The following is a 19,819-nucleotide window of genomic DNA, read 5'->3' as shown; positions in this document are numbered from 1 at the left end:
GGACAGGGAGCATAGCTTATTATGTTCTTGAATAAGTATTGCCCATACATGTAGCTTATTGTATTGAAGCTTGGTTTTAATTTCTCCTAACTTGGAGCTTAGGCCCCGACAATTACACTGCAGAATTCCTTCCTGTGACAGCTGTGCAGGGAATTAGCCATGATGCAGGCAATTCTGAATCAGCAACGTTAGTTGAGCATGTTTATCTAAAACTGCTGTCCAAACAGCTTGGTTGACCTGTTGTGCCGGACGGGATCCAGGCGTGACGGTGGCATTCGCAGTGGTTGATGCGTCAGGTGTTGGTCCTGTTTTCTGACGACGCAGAAATACTAATTCTTTATGTTTGCGTAGTCGCTCAATCTCTCTGGCCAGTGCGTCTATGCGAGCGTCGATGTCATCATTGTCATCATCTGACTGATACAGAAGTTCCGGTAATTTCTGTTGCTTTGTCTGCGACTGCTTGTCACGTTTAAGAACAGAAGAATACAGTTGTGTTTCTGGATATTTTGCGTCTTCTGCCAAAAGCATCTCTGGCTCTTCTGCAAGAACCTCATAACGATTGTGTGTTGTTACTATAGTCGTTTTTGGTATAGCCTTTCGTATCCGTACAGTGGCCTTCTGTTTAGTCGGACAATTTATGCTTGTCATATCGTGCTCATCAGATTTACATAAGCCACATCGATATCCTGGTTGGCCTTCTGGTGTGAGCTTTTCGGGATCAATAGTACGCTGTTGGCAAAATGCCTGCATGTGTCCACGTTAAAAGCAGCGGTAGCAGAATATTGCCCGACGGAGGTAGGGTTTAGGTCGCAATATGCAACCACAGTATTAAAACCGTTCTGGAATACATTGAGGACCCTGTACCGTCACTAAGCATGTACGGCTTTTGCCCATGAATCTAGCTGCGAGTACCCTGTGTGTCGTGGAGGTCAATTCACGACATATTATATCTGGGGGTGTCTTCCGGGTCAATGCCATAGACACTCACCTCTGTATATTAGGGCCCGATGCAAAGTAGCACTGCACAGGTAGGTGTTGATCTTCGACAGCGGGATAGATGCTAAACTGCACATTTTCTGCACAACACTGAGAGATGCCAAGTGCACAGTGATCGAGTTGGTGGATTTATATGCTGCGAACCCTTTGTATCTAGTGGTTTGAAGATATTGCTCGATGACCCTTTGGACATATTTTGTGGCTACTGAAGTTATGTCCTAGCATGAAAGGGGGCGTATATGAACTCGATAGGATTGAGAACGGGTGGGTGTTGGGTAAGACTGAGAGGGAGCGGACGTAGGGGAGGCCGTGGAGGAATTGTCTGGGGTGGCCCTTACGTTTTTTGCCGGTTGCTCCGATGCGATGGCGTCTTGTTGAAGCACGTTGATAGAGGGACCTCGCTTGGCTGCATTCATCGAACCGCCAGAGGGCTGAACGTCCATAGGGGCACCATTGTCCATCGCCACGATTGCGGATAGGTTCACATTCACATCACGAAGTGGACTGTCCTTCGGTGTTGCATCTTGGGTATTCGAGCTATCGGTTGCACACTTCGGCTGCATGGTTGGCATGGATGTTGTCACGCGCAGCAGTATAGTGGAAGGTTCAGATGAGGAGCTCACATCTGGCACAAACACTTCTTCGTAGGCCTACGCGCCAGCCGGGCTTGTTGTGAGTCTATCAGACGAGCAGGATCAGTAGGACAAGGCAAAGAAGAGTCCTCACCAGAGTCCACACGTCCCCATAGGCTTCCGAGGAGCTTCGTATCCGGATAAGGGCGATATTTTCTTTGCTGTCGAGCAATTTCCAAGGAACCCAAGGAAACCACGTCTGCGTGGAAACGTCTTCGTCTTCTTCCCTGACTTCCTGTACCTGCCCTTCCTGTTATAATCCCATGAGACAATGATAGTATGCGAAATAAATAAACAAATAAATAACTAACAGATTTGTTTGGTGTGCGCTTGAGTGGCAGCCCTTATTCCGTGACGCCATTGAAGATAGCCGCTGCACGGGCGCGCGCCACCAATGAACGTTGAGCTTCCAAGGTAGAGCAGCCGAACAGGAACTCCTCCCAAGATTCTCTAGTAGGGATGGGGTAAGGGGATGAGAAGGAGAGTGGAACGGCGGGGCACGAACCCACGACGTGAATGGTATCGTCAAGGACTTTACAAGTCGGTTACGTGCCTGAGATTTTACGGCAAAAAGTGATGGGCCGCCCGCGGATTAATGAAAGTTTTGGTCTGAAGGCGGCGTAGTAGTTCGTCCGCTTTCGCCAAACCGCGTGCAGGGTTAGGGTAGAGTCGCGCGATGTGCGATAATAATCCAGAATGTTGCTGTAGCATGTGAGGCTCGAGTTGCCACGATCCGACTCAAGACATGGAGAGGCAGCGGTCCGGAGGAAAGAAGCACGAACAGCGGCATTCACCGCCTCGTTGCCGGGAAGACCAGTGTGGCCTGGGGTCCAGACTATTCCGATGGAGTGAGGGTTGAAGAGCCAGGAGGCGGCCCGAAGGGTACTAGCCGCCAGTGAGGCGACGGAACCCTGGATGCATAGAGTTTCTAAATAAATACCCTAAAGGGAAATGTGGCGCTAGTGTCTATGGGGTTCTCATGAGCGTTGCCTCAACCTACATGGGAATGATGGGAAGTACAGGCTTCGGATTGACTTCGATCTTTAGACTAGTGGCGTTTGCTTGCAGCGCGGTAAACAAAGCTATACTCAAATATTATGGCGTAAAATCTAATTTTATTTCTTTAGTATGTTGTATAATGTACAACACGCTACATAAACTTTGTTTGGCTTTGAGATGGAAGCATGGTTCACTATGGTTTGCTACTAGGACACACCAGGGTATGCATACTTGTGCGATTCTGTTCCCGATTTAACGCCAAAGAATAATTATTAATTTATTTTTGCAACAGCAATAACAACCGTGCATGTACTTATATAAGAATACTCATCAAGTATTTATGGAAATAAAAATGTTCTATTGTGAGAAAGTGTTGCGCCCTTGAGCAGAATGCTACAAGTGTCGTCTGCTACGACGCCTGCTCGCTGCAAACTCGAGACTTTTCTCGCAGACAACAGGCACTTGCGAACTCTCTCGCTCTTTCGAAAGGCTGTGTCGGCTGTCACGATTGCTGAACGTGTTCAAGTACTTTTAAACACATCTGCTGCAGTGCTAGCTAGGACGCTATTGGCCTCCTACGAGTATTTCGTCATCATATGTTATATTGACGTACCGCTTCCGAAGCGTTATGACGTGGCTTTGCACTTACCCATTTTGCGACACTGGACTACAGCCAGGGAGCAGCAACCTTTCCTACCACAAGTAAGTTTGTGTTCGCAAAGTCCAAAAGAATTTCAGTGAGCCCATTAACAAGCAATGCATAATGAAGCTCTCAATAAAATTTGATTGTCAAACCACTAGAAGTACAACTGTCTTGTGTCAGTAGTGCCTTCTTTTTCCTATTCTGAAGTTTCATAAAGCACGTGACGCTACAGTGTTAACCTAACACACTTAACAAACCAAGGTCCAAACGATCAAAACCTGTTCTTTCAACGTTTACGATGCCGTCGCTTTCTTGTTAGGGCTTCGACGCCACACCGCAACACAAACATCGTCCCAGTCGCTGGCCCAACGCGGTATCGCCACTTCGAGCAACATAACAAAGGCAGAGAGCTTTGCGTTGCACTGTCCCACTGCAGGTTACAGCAATTGCGCTTGGAGCGAAACCAGACCTGCCAAAAAATAATTGTAGACTAGTTTGCCAGTCAATAGAATGCAAATCCGAAGCCTGTACTTCCCATCATTCCCATGATGGTTGAACGATCGCAGCGCCAGATTTCCCTCTAGGTATACTAATATGAAACTGTATGCCTGTATGTATCGAGAACAGGCTGAGCGCGAATCTGTGAAAATAGTGCGAGTGGTGGGGTGGGAGGCAGCCAAAGCGATGGCAACCTCCTCTGTATGAGTTACAGTGTCGGCTCTGAAGGAGAGGTCATCCACGTGGTGACCCTCGGTGATCACAGCGGCCGTGAAGTTACCTGAGGCTGAAGGGCCCAAGACGTCTACGTAGAATAAGGTGGGGCGATCGGAGTGACCCGCCTGAAGGGCAGCAGCACGCGCTTGCCTATGACCGGGGCGTTGTTCGGGATTCATGTTCCGTTTGGACTTCACTCAAAGCTTCTGGCGCCAGAGTTCCGGTATGAGGGAGGGTGGGACCGCGTTACAGATTGTGTTGAGACCAATTCTGTGCAGCAGGTGGCGCGCACAAGGCGTCTGCGACGGATGAGTGAGATGATTGACGCGATCGGCTTCCTGCAGCTCCGCGAAGGAAGGCGGCGATTGGAAGTAGCGATGGGGAAGTCCAGCGCGCGCTTGTACACGGAGCGGAGAAGAATATTCAGCTGGTGTTCGTGTGGATGACGCAGGCGAAGGTAGAGGGAGGCGTCGAAAAGCCGACTAGTCACAAACGCTTGGGCAACCGGAGAAACTGGGTAGAGACCCGCCGAATCATACGACTCACTTGTTCACTGGTGTGTCGGAGAGCAGCTATGGTACCCTTAGAACCAGGGAGGACGAGAGATGAACCCCGAGAATCCGAAGGTCCTGGACCAACGGGACGGGGCCGGACGGGAGGGAAATCTGGGGTGGCGGTAGGCGGGAGACGCATAGGAAGGCCGATGTAGATTGGAAACATTCCAGGCCGCAAGAAGCGGCCTAAGTGTCCACTCAAAGCGCCACCTGTTGTAGGCGTTCCTCGATTTGAGCCGGAGCGACGGTGTTTGTTGGTCCAAATTCTAATATCGTCAGTATAGATGGCATGGTGTATCCCCTTGACCTTGTGCAGGAGAGAGGGGAGGTTCTGCGTAGGTTCTGAAGAGTAGGGGTGACAAGAGCGCTCCTTGAGGTGCACCCCGTTTGCTTGGGGGGCACGGGGCGTGTGCAGTGGAATCGAGGTGGACTAAGATGATGGTGCGATGAGAAAAAAAGCGCGGATGTAGTCGAAAGTCTTCTGGCCGATGTCTGTGGTGGAAATCTTAGCGAGAATGCTACAATATTTGGACGGTTATCATAAATAAGCAATATGTCGAGAGAACATAAGAGGTGGAGGAGTGTTCATCTTTGTTTAAGACGCATGGATATGTTCTAGGATTGATGTTAGCTTTCAAAGTGCAGAAGTTTTAGCGCTATCTATTATCAAAAGAGAAGTTACATATATACTGTGTGGCATTTACAGGCCACCAAGCAAGGATACTAATATGTTTTGAATGAAATTAGCGCTTTCCTTCAACAGCATATGAATGAAAAACAGTTAGTGCTGGTTGGGGACCTGAATATTGATATTCTGCAAGAAGCAAGATCAGCAGTTGCTGATTACCTGAATTTATTAGCTGAATATGGACTCATGAACGTAAAAAATGCCTACACTAGAGAAGAGTACTTAGGAAGCAGAATCACGAAAACATTCATTGACCACATGATATTTAGGCTGGCTAAACAATAATATAGGTCAGGCGTGATCAATCTAAAACTAGCAGACCATTATTTTACAGTAGGTGTCATCTTCTCAGAAAAATATGTTGAAGGAGTGGGTAGCTGTGTAAAACGGGATCACTGATACAACAAAAAAGTTGATGAATTGATCAAGAATACTAAGTGGTCGTCTCTATTAGCTCTTGACCACTTAAAGGCATACAATAATCTAGTGCAAACATTTCAAGATATATATTATCGAGCTACAAGAAGTGTGACATTGAAGCAAAGAAATCCCTATCATAAATGGATGACTCATGAGATAATAAACCTCTGCCACACAAAAGACCAGGCCTGGCAGAGATGCAGGAAAAATTCTGAAGATGAGGAAAAAGAAGAGAGTTTCGTACGCTACGAAATCTTGTGACCGGAAAAATACGACAGGCTAAAAGGCGATACTTCTTGCATCAATTCACAGTGAGCAATTACGACGGGAGGATGACGTGGAAAATAGCAAATGAATTAATGGGCAGATCAAAACACGTCAGTATCGAGGATACGGTTAAAAAGAACTTTCCCAACCAACGCCTGCAGACAATATGCGATAAGTTCAACGATACATTTATATCAGCTGCGGAAATACTGAGAGAAAGTAATGACAGTAACTCTGACTTGTACAAAAGAGTTCGCACATGCGCACACACGGCCTTTCTGCCACCTATAAGTGAAACGGATCTTTGGCGCATCATGCGACAGATGAAACTGATTAAACCGCCGGGAAGGGATAAAGTACGTTTTCGAGATCTATACATCCATTTCAATGAGCTGAAAGATGTAATGCTAAAGATACTAAACGGCATACTTGAAACTGGCGTTATACCGCAAGAGCTAAAAATATCGATCGTAAGACCAGTCTATAAGAACGGTAAAAAAGACTATACTAATTTTGTGCGCTTTAGCGCAAGTAATGGAATAACATATTGCGTATGTGATGCAGTCGTTTTGTGAGAAATTTTCTCTGCACAATACAGCTCAATTTCTTTTCACAAGAAATAGAAACACAATCGCACTCCTGGAAAAATTTTCTGATTACGTTCATAATCTTATTGAAAACAACCGTGTCGCTTTAGCAATTTTCAGGGACCTTACCAAGGCATTCGATACAATAGACGACGCTCTCTTAATAGTTTAGGTTTTAGAGGTTCATTTAACAGGTTCTTTGCTAACTGTTTTTCCAATCGATTGCAGTGCGTTAGAATTGAGAATGAATACGGCAGCTATAAAGAAATAAAATACGGTGTAGCACAAGGTAGCACTTTGGCACCAATACTTTTTAATATTTATGTCACTGACTTGGGCAATTTACAACTGAACTTTAAAATATTCCAATATGTAGATGACACCGCGCTTATACTAGGTACCGCCGAATACGAGGGAGGATGCACGCACCTCCAAGAAAATGTACATGAAATCGTGGAATGGTTTGGGGAAAATTGTATTTTCGTCAATCCTCATAAAACCAAATTCTTATGTTTCAGAAATCCACATAAACATTTAAGCCTCGATCGACCATTATACTTGCACAAATCTACCTGGGGCACACGTGAATGTGTGCCCCTGCAGACTGATTCGGTGGTAAAATATTTAGGCCTTTTTGTGGACGAGCACCTAAGTTCGAATAATCATGTGGAACACTTGCGCAAAAGTTTACGAACTATGGCAGCTTTAATATATAATTTGTGTGGGAAATACCCTCTAAATTTAAGAATTACAATATACAAAGCATTAGTGGAGTCTGTTTTGCGCTATGGAGTAACTTTATATGGTACATGCTCAGAACACAAAAGGCAAACAATTAATAAGCTTATCAAACGAATAGTAAATAGTATATCTTATGGAACAGTCTTACGCACGGCTTCTGTAAAAGAAAAATACTCTAAGCTAGGCATACCGAAGGTAAGCGAAATGTTTCGGTTTTCAGTGGTTCTGCGACACTATATTTCAAGAGATTTCAGGGTAGCTGTCCACAAAGAAGTGACACTAAAGAAAACAGACAGATACAATGCGCCAAGATTTTTCACAAACTATGGAAAAAAACGAGGAACTATTATGTCCCAGCGGTATTTAATGATCTCAGTGACGATTTATGCAATATAGTAAAAGAAGAACACTGGTGAAAAAGATAAGAAAGTGGGGCTTAGAAACAATGCAAAAATGACAATTCTGCGTGGCCTTAGGGCCATGCTCCGCTCCATGTTTACTCTTACGTCATGTGTCTAGTCTACTTATCGCAGCTTGTCAAGTTATACTTGCTTTTGTGTTCATCGATTCCTTTCTTTATATCTATTCTCTTTTTTATGTCGCGCAGGATGGCATCCTACTATCTGGTTTTTGTATTGTATATCATTGAGCCTTGTAAGTGCTGATGTATCCACCAGCTGCCTGGTCAGCCGACAAGCGCTATGTGCTTAGGCTGACCAGCAGATTCATGTGTATGAAAAAACGGGTGAATAAAACTGTATTGTATTGTATTGTATTTGCCGAACGTGCCCCGAAGATCGAGAGCGAGAATGGCTTTCTCATTTTGGCGCCTAGTAGTAGGCTGTGTGACATCGTGGTGGAGCTGTAGCAAGGCGTCCTGTGTCGACGGATGCGGGCGAAAGCCAAACATCGTGTCGGCAAAGGTCCCTCTAGCCTCCAGGTAGGCAGAAAGGCGGTCACGAACGATAGTTTCCATAAGTTAGCCGATGCAAGAGTTAATATCGAGTTATTGAGGTGGAGCAGCGATAAAAGAGCCTGGTCGGGGAGATTGGCTAGAAGGGACACTGTGATGACATCCCGCCTGGTAGCCGTGCGCCGTCACAATTTCGCTAGCGCAGCCCGCAAGTCGAGAAGCGTGTATGGACAATAGAGATTGGAGTCGGGGGAACCATAATATGTGTTTTCCGGGCCCACCGAGCCGACCATACGCCAAATGTGTCGGTCGCAGTGATCCTTCGCGAGTTGATCCGTTGCGCCCTGATAGGCCTGCAAGGCTCGCCGGAGTTGACGCTGTGTTTCTCCACGGGAGGTGGAGGGGTCCGGAGGGCTCCGGAAGAGTCACCACTTGCTGTTGCAGCTCATCTCGCGTGCTGCCTTCGTGCAGGCGTCATTCCAATTTGAATCGGCAAGCTTCGCAGACTGTGCCGCCGCTTGTGCGGCGAGCGCCTCGATAAGGGAGTGGAGTTCAGCTCGTTTCGCCGCCAACGGCGTATGAGGCCGAAGCCAGCATCCCAGAGATGGTGGAGCTTTGGTTCAATAGCAGGAGTCAGGTTAAAGGTGGCAAGGGCCTGAGTGAGCGCTCGTTGCGTAAAAAGGGCATAGGATGCCCAAGCCGCGTATTCGCCTGAATCAGGGATCGGGGGGAAGGGTTGAGATCGGGACTTGGTCCAGTCGGTAAGACGGGCTTGGCCCCAGTGTTGGCGCATCTTCTGTGGCACTGTGAAGGCAATGCAGAGCAGAAAATGATCCCTACCGCGGGTTTCATCGAAATTCTACCACATAGCTTCGCGGATGTTACGGGTGAGGGAGAGGTCCGGGCAAATGTCCCGTGAGACCGAATTACCGTAACGTGTGGGATGTACCGGCTCGGTGAGCAGCGTGAGACTGAGCGAGGAGATGAGCTCATTAAGCTGTCGGCCCCGGGTCTTCTCCTAGTGGTAGCCCCAATGAGGGCTGGGGGCGTTAAGAGGAAGCCTTAGCTCGGGTGCTCCTCTCTAAATACATGTAAAAGGAGAATTCGTTTTTCTCGGCAACCACTCCACCAAATTGGACGAGCTTTGTTGCATTTAAAAGACAAACTTAAAATCTAGTGACCCTTGGTTTGGAATTTTTGAGTTAGGCCGTCTAGTTTCTATTAAAAATTGGCAAAAATCTCGAATTTTCAAGAAGCAAAATTATCAAGTTTACAACTCTGTAACTCAACAACGGAAAATGATAATACAATTCTGTAAATTGAATCTAATAGTACATCTAAAGAGGACCAAATTGATATGATACACATGAATATACAAAAAATTAGTATGCTGGAAATACAGCTTATGCAGAACCCTTGTAGCCAACGTAACACATTCACGTAATATGTAAAATGACATATCGAATTTGCCCGCTTTGAATGATCTAATGGATGCCGTTAACAGAATTGCGATATCTTTTCTTGATGCAGAGCTATGAATTTGTAAACTTCGTGCTTCTATTTCTTTTCAAATGGACGATTATTTGAAAATGTTTTTAACAAAGTTGAAGGCCGCAAGATTTAAAGTCCAAAGGTCGCAAGATTTAAACTTTCCCTCTCAAAAGCAACAAATTTCATTATTATCGGTCCAGGGGTTATGTCCGAAAAACGCTTCTGCGTTTGACTCTGGAACCTCTGGAATTCCACTGTATGATATGGAAGCGGGACGACAGATTTCAATAGGGTGAGCAATTGGTGGTCATCATGAACTTCCTAGATTTTAGATGTGGTCCCCCATCACCTGTTCGGAACCTTGGGAGACAGGAAGGTGGATGGAAACCGTGTTTCCCTGTGTCGAGGTGGTGGTGGCCACTTTGCGGCGCCGGGGAGCGGTAGCGGCACTACTTCGCTAGTAGAGCGGGACAGTGATATTTTCTATTTAAACTGAGTAATCACCCATGCCTGAATGGCCTGCACCACCTTAGCTAACATGCGTTGAACGGAAAAAGCGGAGATGTGGTGGAGGAGCAGATTGTCAAGGCGGGACGTGCGCTCCTCGAAGGGCAAAGTTGAATCAATAGGCAGAGGGGCCTCAGCTACAGTAGCCGGTGGAGTACTCGGTGTGGGCGCCGCGCGAGACTTAAGGCCAGCGGGGCCGTCTGGGGAGGGACGGTGGGGCTAGGCGCCTGCGAATTGTGCTGTTGTAGGGGTGCATCTTGCTTGGTGAGTAATACAATTTGCCGCTGAAAGTCCGAGTTCTGCTCGCGGAGGGCCGCGCGTTTAGGAAGAGAGGGGCAGCAGGGGGTGGATGTAGAGAGGCTTGGCAGCAGCAATTACCGGCCCAGCTACTCAACTGAGGTGGCTGGAGGCATCGAGCGGTGGACATTCTTAAGTTTCGGCCGGGCGCGGGGAGCCAGGCTGTTTCGAGTGAGCGCCCTTCTTGTGCGGGAGTTGTGATGACGTGAACGCTCGACGACGTGCCAAGGGCAACGCGGGCTTCCGGTATTTGCCCGCGCAGCCTCTGGCCCTGGTCTCGAGAGCGAGCATCATGGCACTGGAGGCACTTGGGGTGGCAATCGCGGTCAGTGAGGCCTTCGGAAGCGATGCTCCCACATTGGGTAAAGCGGTCTGCGTTGGGATGGGAGCACACAGAAGGCGGGTGGCCTATAGTGACTCACTGAGGACAGGCCGGGGTTGTCTTTTTATATGGTCGAACGTACGTCGCCCCGGAGTGGTAAAAGATGAAGCGGGGGAGCTTCGTGCCCTCTGAGGTAACCACCGCTGCGGTAGAGTCGCCGAGTTTACTAACCGCAAGGATGGTCTCTTGGTGCCAATGAAATTCCGACTTGATCTTTTGAGGTGTGTCGTCAGGGTTGATGGCGATAACCGCCCTGCAAGTTTCCCCGGAAGGCTTGGCGTGACCTCGGACAGGCATTTTCATCGCGCGCAAGCTTCTCGCAAGGAGCTCTTATATAGGTTAGTGACTGTGCTCAAGAACTAGAGCTTGTGAAGCTTTATCAAGTGAAGTTTACGTGTTTTGTGCACGTTGGCTGGTCCGCATCGAATTTGCCTGGTGTGCACGGTGCACAGTTGCGCCTTCAAACCTGGCACAGGATACATGTGTTCGGCCTTCTTCCACTCAGCATTGTGCACTGCAGAGCCATTGCCCGTGTTCGAGTAAGTGTTCGAGCGCCCGAAGGTCACGCAACGCGTCGGCTTTCTCGCAACATAATAACCTGTAATAACCAGCATCTGACGCGCTTGCTCTAGATTTCAAAACTGGAAACCACTGTAAGGTGCCAGGACTTATTCTGAGCATTCATAAAGCACAGGTTAGCAACGTCACTTTTTATAAGATCATACCCCTGTCACACGGGAAGATTTAATGTCATTCGAAGCGAATGGCATTCGCATATAATCCCACTAATCGTGATTTACACGGGAAAGTTTAATGCCATTGGAATGGAATGACATTTGCCATCGAATGAGTTAGGGTAACTCAATCGCATTCGATTTCGAACCGAATGTATACTCTTCACCCCAGATAGACAACAGCGACACGCAACGCGAAAAAATAATGAGTGCATCAACAAAGTCAGAAGATATTTCTTTAGACTTATGAAAAGGAATAATTACTTTTGCCGCGATGATATTTTAACCATGGGCTGTGCTCAAGCGCTATTACTCTTTGCATCAGTAGTATGTTGCGGTGGTCTGCCATATTGGATGTGTTGATCAAAGTGCTTTTAGTTCTGTATAATTGGCGTCAAAATATTTTCGGTCGTTTTAAAAGTACTCGCAAAATTTCTTAAATGCGTTTAATAGGTACAACGTTTCTTTTAATTTACAAATTTTGTTCCAAATCTTCACTGCTATCATTTACGAATGCCATTATATTTTACTGTATAGCACCGCAAGAGACCGAATGGCATTCGATGCATCGAACGCCATTCTATTCGAATAGCATTAAATCTTCCCGTGTGACAGGGGTATCGAAATGCGCAGAATTGCGGGGAAGGTGCTCCTCAGCTCATGACATAAGTAAAACTAAAGCAGTAGCAATATTTCGAGAGAAATCAAGGTTCATGGGTCTGTCGCCAGGTGTAAATGAGCTGTGTGGTTGCTGGTTGTGTTATTTTATTCATTTGGTTTAAAAGGTGTTATAACTGTCAGAAAATAAACAGTTAAGAGATGTAACGCCCCCAGGCTTCCTGTTCCTTCTTGTACATCTTGTTTCCTTCCGTTATTTTGAGCTGCAGTATTTGAAGAAAACTTCTTTAGATGTCAGCTAGCCAAACCGCCATCCTTGTGGCATGTGGCTTTCAGCGTGTGACAATTCTTATGCAATATTGCAGAGTGGGTATGGGCCACTGGGTAGGTGCGCGAATATACAGTAGTAACAAATGGACAAAAGTTGTGACGTGGCAAGATAGAAGTGAATTTTGCTACAAAGAATTGCAGAATTTAACATGAAATGCATCTCGGTATAGAGAAAGTATGTAGTGATGTAAAAAGAAATTCTCCACAGCGTTGCTTGAGTGGGGAGTGCTGAGCTACACAGAAGTTAACAAGTTTGCCACAAGAAATTGAAGTCAGCTATGCAGAAGTGAAGAAGAAGCTGGCAACTGGAGCAGTGAAGTGTGGAGAAAGAAGCTAAGCGGGCATAAATATTCTGCTGGAGCCATAAATTATGCCTAAGAGACAAATTAGAGGTTACGTTAGCGAGACTGCGTTACCGCATCCCAACAACTTCCTATATGCACAGGACTGATTTGTCAGCTTCTCCTTTTTATATTTCCAGAAGAGGGTTGTAGCGCCGAAAAGGCAACACATACCAAGCGAGACGGGACAGGCGCCACGTCCAACTGTTTATTCACCGCGTATGCGAATGAATATAAGGACAAATCAAGATAGGTAGCAAGAACCACACGTGCGCGCGAGGATTTTTACAAAAGAAAGTGATAAATGATAGGAGAGGCCCGCACGTATCTCCCGCCCGTGTATCTAAGTTTCATTCTTATAAATGGGGATAGATGGGGCGCTAACACAATCGCTACTGTTTCTTTGAATATAGAAGGCTTCCAACAGTTCACGGGCTATCTGGTCCTTACTTCTGTTTAAAACCTTTTGCTTGTTTCAGCCTTGCCACACACTTAATCTTCCTTTCTTCTCCGCAGGCTTTACAATGATGCGGCAGATGAGAACCAGTGCCATTTTGTAAATCCTGGTTATGTTCCGCTAATCGTTCGTTAATACAGCGGCCGATTTGTCCGATGTACTTCTTTCCGCATGTGAGAGGTGTTTGATATACGACTCCAACGGCACATTTAACAAGCGGAGCTGCACGTCTCTTTTTACATTCTGTTTTGTTTACCTTGTTGGGATGAATTTTAACGCACAAGCCAGCCAGTTTCTTTGGGGCGGAAAAAACGACAGTAACCTTATATTTTATCGCCACATGCTTCAAATTGTGCGCTACCTTATGGGTGTACGGGATGACAGTCGGTCTACTTTTACTTTTGGTGACCTCATCTTGGTCGCCCTTTTTTCTACTTTCTGTCTTCAATTTTCGCAGCAAGGCTTCAGCTGCTCCGGTTAACATCGAGGTTGGAAAGCCTCCTTTTTCCAACTTCCTGATCTGGGAACATGCACCAACTATCCCCCCAACAAGTATTACTCATTTGTATATATAGTGCTGTGAACCGGAAACAATTGCCTACTTTCTCCTTGCGTGTCAACAGTTTTCCTCAGTAATAATTACGTTGGTCGAGGTCCCTATAAACAAGCCTGGCCTCAGCGTGAACGTCTCCATCCTGCTTTTGTTTCGAGCTACCACGTCAGGGTACAGGCCCTAGAATGTTTGCACAGAGATGACAGTAATATTGACGCCAACTGGCTGCCTTCATAAAAACAGTAAACTTCTGATAAATATTTATCTGCTTTTCGATTCACTCTGGCCCGATGACTGTTGCACTTAGAACACTGACCAGAAACGCCGTTTCCCCAGTATGCTTTTTTCTACCTTTCATCGCCCCATTTGCGCAAACCACCCAATTCTTGGCGGATCGCCCATGGTTGGTAAGTGTCTCTTGTGCTGAGAAAAAAGAACAACAACAACAATAGGACCAGAGTGCACATTGAGCGAGCAGCGTTGATCTATGCGGAAGTGAAGAAGGAAATGTAAATACATTTCAGTCGCACACGCATCTCTATGGAGGTATAGTGATTTTTGGTTACCTCAAGGCGTACAATCAGTGCATTTTACCCGTGCTGACATATGGGGCAAAGACTTGGAGATTGACAAAGAAGGTTGAGAACAATTTAAGGTCTGCGCAAGAAGCGATGGAACGAAGAATGCTACGCATAACGCTAAAAGAGAGAAAGAGAGCGGTTTGGATCAGAGAGAAAAGGGCTATAGATGATATTATAATTGCCATGAAGAGAAAAAAATTGAGCTGGGCAGGTCATGTAATGTGCCGGTTAGATAACCGTTGGACCATTAGGGTTAAAGAATCGTAACAAGAGAAGCGAAACGCAGTCGAGGACGGCAGAAGACTAGGTGGAGCGATCAAATTAGGAAATTCGCGGCCGCTAATTGGAATCTGTTCAGGCAGGACACGGGTAATCGGAGGTCGCACGGAGAGCCCTTCGTCCTGCAGTGGACATAAAACATGATGACAACGATGATGACGATGACAATAAATAATAATGCTAGTTAGCATTCACCGCCTGCCTTGTTTTCTGCTCCCCGTGTTTTAAATTTGTTGGTGTTGCTTTAAAAAGGAGCAATTAAAAAAGTCACGCAATCTTTGAATGAGAAGTTGCACGTTTTTTTTCCGTCACCCAAACCGCTTCAGGTGCTACGTGCGCGATTGTGTACGCCAGGATGCTGCATCCGCTGCAGAAGCGTTGATGAAAGTGAGGTCATTTAAATTATGTCGCATACAACTTGGAAAATTTCAGATAGGAATTCTCTTGCAAGTTTGAATAGCAAGTGCAAAACTTCATAGTCAAACAAATAGAACGCAGACGGCTGCGTAAATTTGCTCGCTCTAAATACGTCTTTGTATTTGGCCTGTTCACTCTTTCATTGTTTTTCGCGGTGTGTTGCACAGTTATAATTTGAAAGTGGATGGTTGGGTGATTTGAAGCCTTCTAGACGTGAAAGAGCGGATCTACCTGAAAAGAGTTATTGCATGGAATCCACATTCTGTAAACTTGACAAAAATCACTAAGGAAGTGAAAATTCATTATTGTTCTAGGGCTGTGTGTTTTTTATTATTATGAAGGTGTAGGAAATGCGGAGAAAAAAGTTTTCAGTCCCAAGAATTATATACTGCTTAAAAAGTAAGGGCTTTTATGTATCGGATTTAACTGCCAATTACCTTCTCAGTATGGGCACATAAATATAGCATAGTGTGGATTTTGTACAGTGAAAAGCCTGTGAATGCACATTGTGCTTTGTCCTACCCAAAGGCTTCAATCAATTGACAAGATGTTTCCGCTGCTATTTAGGCGATCGGTGGCTATTTCCTTTGTGTTTTCGGTAATTACTGATTGCACATTTTGTATGTTGTTTAATTGCTTTCTTGCTCACAGCAATATGCATGAAGTTACAGCTCGGTCTGCTTTATCGTTAGCTTTATGAGCTACACTTGTTTGGGAATGCTTTCAAGCGGGTCGGGGGTTTTCTAATACAAAAAGAAAACAGTAGTACTTAACTGTTAGGAGGACCTTCGCAATACACAAGGACATGCAGCATGGTAAACGAACGCAACAGCTTCTTTTTTTCAATTTTACGAGTTTGCGAGGCCACGGAGAAATTGCTTTTCAGAAACTAGGTTTCGTGCACCGAGTGAGTCTTGGGTAGCAGCTTGCAAGTTTTGGAATAATTGGCAGCGTTTTGGAACAATTAACGCTGAAAATGCTTCTGGAGAAACACTCACTTGTTGGCCACGTGGTCCGGCTTGTCCCGCGGGTCCTTGCAGTCCCGGCATTCCAGGCAGACCGCGGTCTCCCTGCGGGCCTTGTGGTCCGGGGCTCCCTGGGTGGCCCGCTGGACCTTCAGCACCAGCTTCACCCTTGGCGCCAGGGAAACCAAGAGGTCCGGGAGGGCCAGCTGGCCCCGGAATTCCGACCCTGCCAGTGTCACCGGTAGCGCCCTGCAGAAAAGGGCCATCATAATCCGCACTTTCACGGGCTAGAATGGACGGGGAGAACGGGGCGGGCAGCAATGCGACTTTTCCTGTAGCAAGTTGCAAAGTGTCTTGGTAGAGCTCAAACTTTTTACTATTCCGATGGACAAACATTTTATACACTGGAGGCGTTGTTCCATAATTTTAGTAACGCTTCAGGTGGTTCCTAGATCCTAAATGCCAACAAAAATGCTTCAGAGAGGCCGATAGGCAACTGAGCTTCTCCCATGTACAACCTCCGGAGGTACCTTAATGAAAACCAATAATTTTTTTTTAATGTAACAAATAAAAATGGTCATCTTGACGGTCTGCGCAGCGAAAAGTGAGAACCTCTTGTTAGTGATTTCTTTTTTTAGCAAAATATGCCGAGCAAGCTATTGGCATTGCTAAAATAGAATATGATTCCATCAATGCAACACTTGCGTTATTTGTGTCCCGAAGGCATTAGTTGTGCCCCAAGCTACCATTTTTGAAGTTGCTCATGAGGCAGGAAAAGGCAACACACAGAAGCTACCATTACGATATATTTTTAAGAGGAGTATTCAATCGGCACTAGCTGGTTGGCAGTAGTTAAGCTACACAGCACAAAAACAGGCTTCCGCCTAGCTCGAGCGTTCACTCATGTCGACTTCGTTGTCCTCCTCATATCCTACACTGCGGCAATATACCACTGAGCAAGGACAGATGGGCAGGAAAACACGCACATGCACCAGCGCTTACTCACAACTCTCGCTGGCCTGTGTGCCGTCCTCCCCACTCGTGATGTTTTTTTTTGCGTTGTCTCACATCGGATTTAGGACGCACCAGCTCACCAAAACCAGTTTTATATTACTGCAAATCTTATGTCATGGAGAAACTTCATTGCGCTTTTCGGCATGCTCTACAGCTTTTTCAAGTAAGGTTATACAAAAAGGGGCACGGCAAATTTGTATGATTCAGAATCAGAATTATTGTTAGAAGTTCGGTCAAATTTAGTATGCAGAAGGAAGTCCCATAGTCGAAGACTGTATCGGGACCTCCTGTAGTTAAGTGAGCTTAAATTAGCGAAGCCTAACGAATCCCACAACAGAAGTCACGTTTGCGCTTTTCTTGTTTCTCTCTATATAAATCCTGTTTCTTCAAACAAACATTTAGCTGGAAGTTAGCGCCTGTCCATCGTACATGTTCTTCTTTTAGTCCGCGTCATTGCAGCGCTCATTTCTTTTCTTCACGATACGCTCTGTACAATAATTAGCCCAGTTTATTGTCATAAATATCTTGCTGTAGTCTATAAATCATTTTACTTCATCGAATATTTCAATGGGTACTCATTTCATTGATATTCCTACGGAAGGATAAAAGACGAGAAAGGAAGAAAAAGATCGCGAGACGCTGGCTGCTAGGCGTTGTTGCTGGTCAGCCATCTTAACCACATTGAGTGTCCTTGAATATATATTGTAAATACAGTATGTCTAGCAACACTCGAATAACAACTACAGCATTATGTGCGGTCGTCCACTCCAAACGCACAGGTGAACTGGGTTTGCAGTTCCCACTTCACTACTTCCAATGTGTACGAACCAGGGCACAGCCTGCGATAAAGCCGAGTTACTTCTTCGCCTAAGGTTGCAACTTCAAATAAAGGATTGCATTCCAAGCTTGGGATTGTGAACTTTCCAGTGGAATCACCCATTTCTGTTTGAGCTTCTGCATTATACACAAATACAGCCTTCTTTTCGAGACACTTGCTTGTTGGGCTAGTTGGTACATGGTTATGCCACGAGAATGCCAGAAAACTTGAAAATGGAGAAAATTCGAGAGGCAGACATGGACAAAGCGACAGGAAGGTAGCTGTAACTACTTTCCTGTCGCTTTTTCTATGTCTGCCTCTCTATTTTTTTTCACTTTCTGTTTTCAAGCCCTTATCCGTCAACTTTTTCTTCAAGGTTTACCGTTTATAGCGATCGTTGGTGCTCGCATTAATTGGAGTCCCGACGATCGCATCATACATGCCTTCGGTGGTGCAGAATTCCCAATAACTTAAAATAAATTTTATTATTCGAGCTGTATCGCGTGCCCCAACGATAATAGTGACAATCAGGTGAAAACACGCCAAGCTAATTGTAGAGAAAAGACGCCTAGAACTACAGGACTTTTGCTTTCTTGGCATGCGACACGTTATGCGTAGCGTTTTACTTGATGCTTGAGGATCATGACGTCGCATGCGCCTCGTACGGCGCAGGTTGCAGTGATTACGTAACAACATGACTACGCCCAGAGGAGCCGCCCTCTTTGATCCGAATTTTGACTTCGTGTTTGCTATCCATAGTGGCAGCAACGAATAAATGGTAAAATCACCGATGGCTTCCTACTCTCTTACGCTGAGGACAAAGTATAAAGATGTTTCCGCCGCTGTGACAGAAATATGCTGAATGTCTTGACGTTGGTAGACATATACAGACGGTACTGAGCCTGGAAAGGGAAAGTGTTTTCACATCGAACTAGCAGATGGCGCAACAGCAATAGCATTAATAATGCGTTGGCAATGCAGAAGGCTGTGAAATTGTAACGTTCACTGCATCATTTATTTATTCCTACATTCTAGAAGCGTACGCGGTGAGAGTATATAGGTGCTTGATCCCTGCAAATAGCTACTGCGGCTCACTCGCCAAGTGGTGCATGTGCCTGACGTATCACTTGTTGTGGTAACTTATCACCTATAGCGCACGGAGCAAATCTAAGACGATGTAGGGTCGTTGTGTGACGTTTCTGTTAGCGTAATTACATAATATCAAGCCTCGAAAAATTATTTAAAATACCTCAACTATATATATATATGTATATATATATATATATATATATATATATATATATATATATGCATTGCAATTAGGTTCTTTGTCGCTCTGCGTCTGTAGTCCGAGGTACGCTATCAGCGCAGGCGGAGCTAGACAACGCACATGCGATAGATAGCGGTGGGTGAGAAAACTTAATACAACCGAGCGCAAGGGTTCATTCAAATCTAGCGGCCCTGTACTTGTTGAATGATGCAAATTCTGAATTCAGCACTGCCTATTTCGCCGGTGCGTGCTATGCCATGATTATTGGTACACATTATCAATATATTTCACGATTCACTTGCAGTTTGTTGAAAGACATTGTCACTACTAGTTACTTTTTGAATGGTGCTGTTTTCGCAGTCACTGAACTTGATGCAAAAAAAACTTTAAGAGCCGTGCAGCTTTTACGCACTTTTGCCGTCTCCCCGCCATTCCTATAGGTGAAGCAATACCGCAAAACACTTAGTCACGATTACCTCGATGGAAGAAGTACTGCACGTGTCTCACATGTGCTCCTCGATTTTTCGGCATAAGGCGATGTAATTCACCCCAAGTCATGCAAGTTCTCACACAACCGCATCCGTGCAGTTACTAGGACCGTGTGGATACCAA

The 19,819-nt window shown here is 45.6% G+C and overlaps 1 protein-coding gene across 2 annotated transcripts in view; it reads right to left on the bottom strand.

Moving 5' to 3' along the window:
- The window catches only part of LOC142583430 (uncharacterized), a 1,100,669-nt gene that overhangs the window by 185,474 nt on the left and 895,376 nt on the right, over positions 1-19,819 (bottom strand). For both annotated transcript variants that reach the window (XM_075693897.1, XM_075693898.1), the window contains one exon: positions 16,140-16,355. In XM_075693897.1, coding sequence (XP_075550012.1) covers positions 16,140-16,355 — 216 coding nt within the window. The remainder of the gene's footprint in view (positions 1-16,139; positions 16,356-19,819) is intronic.

Source organism: Dermacentor variabilis, chromosome 5 (assembly GCF_050947875.1).
Source record: "Dermacentor variabilis isolate Ectoservices chromosome 5, ASM5094787v1, whole genome shotgun sequence".
Classification (NCBI taxonomy): domain Eukaryota; kingdom Metazoa; phylum Arthropoda; class Arachnida; order Ixodida; family Ixodidae; genus Dermacentor; species Dermacentor variabilis.
Note: the sequence above shows the minus strand (reverse complement) of the source record. Positions and strands in the feature narration are given on the sequence as shown.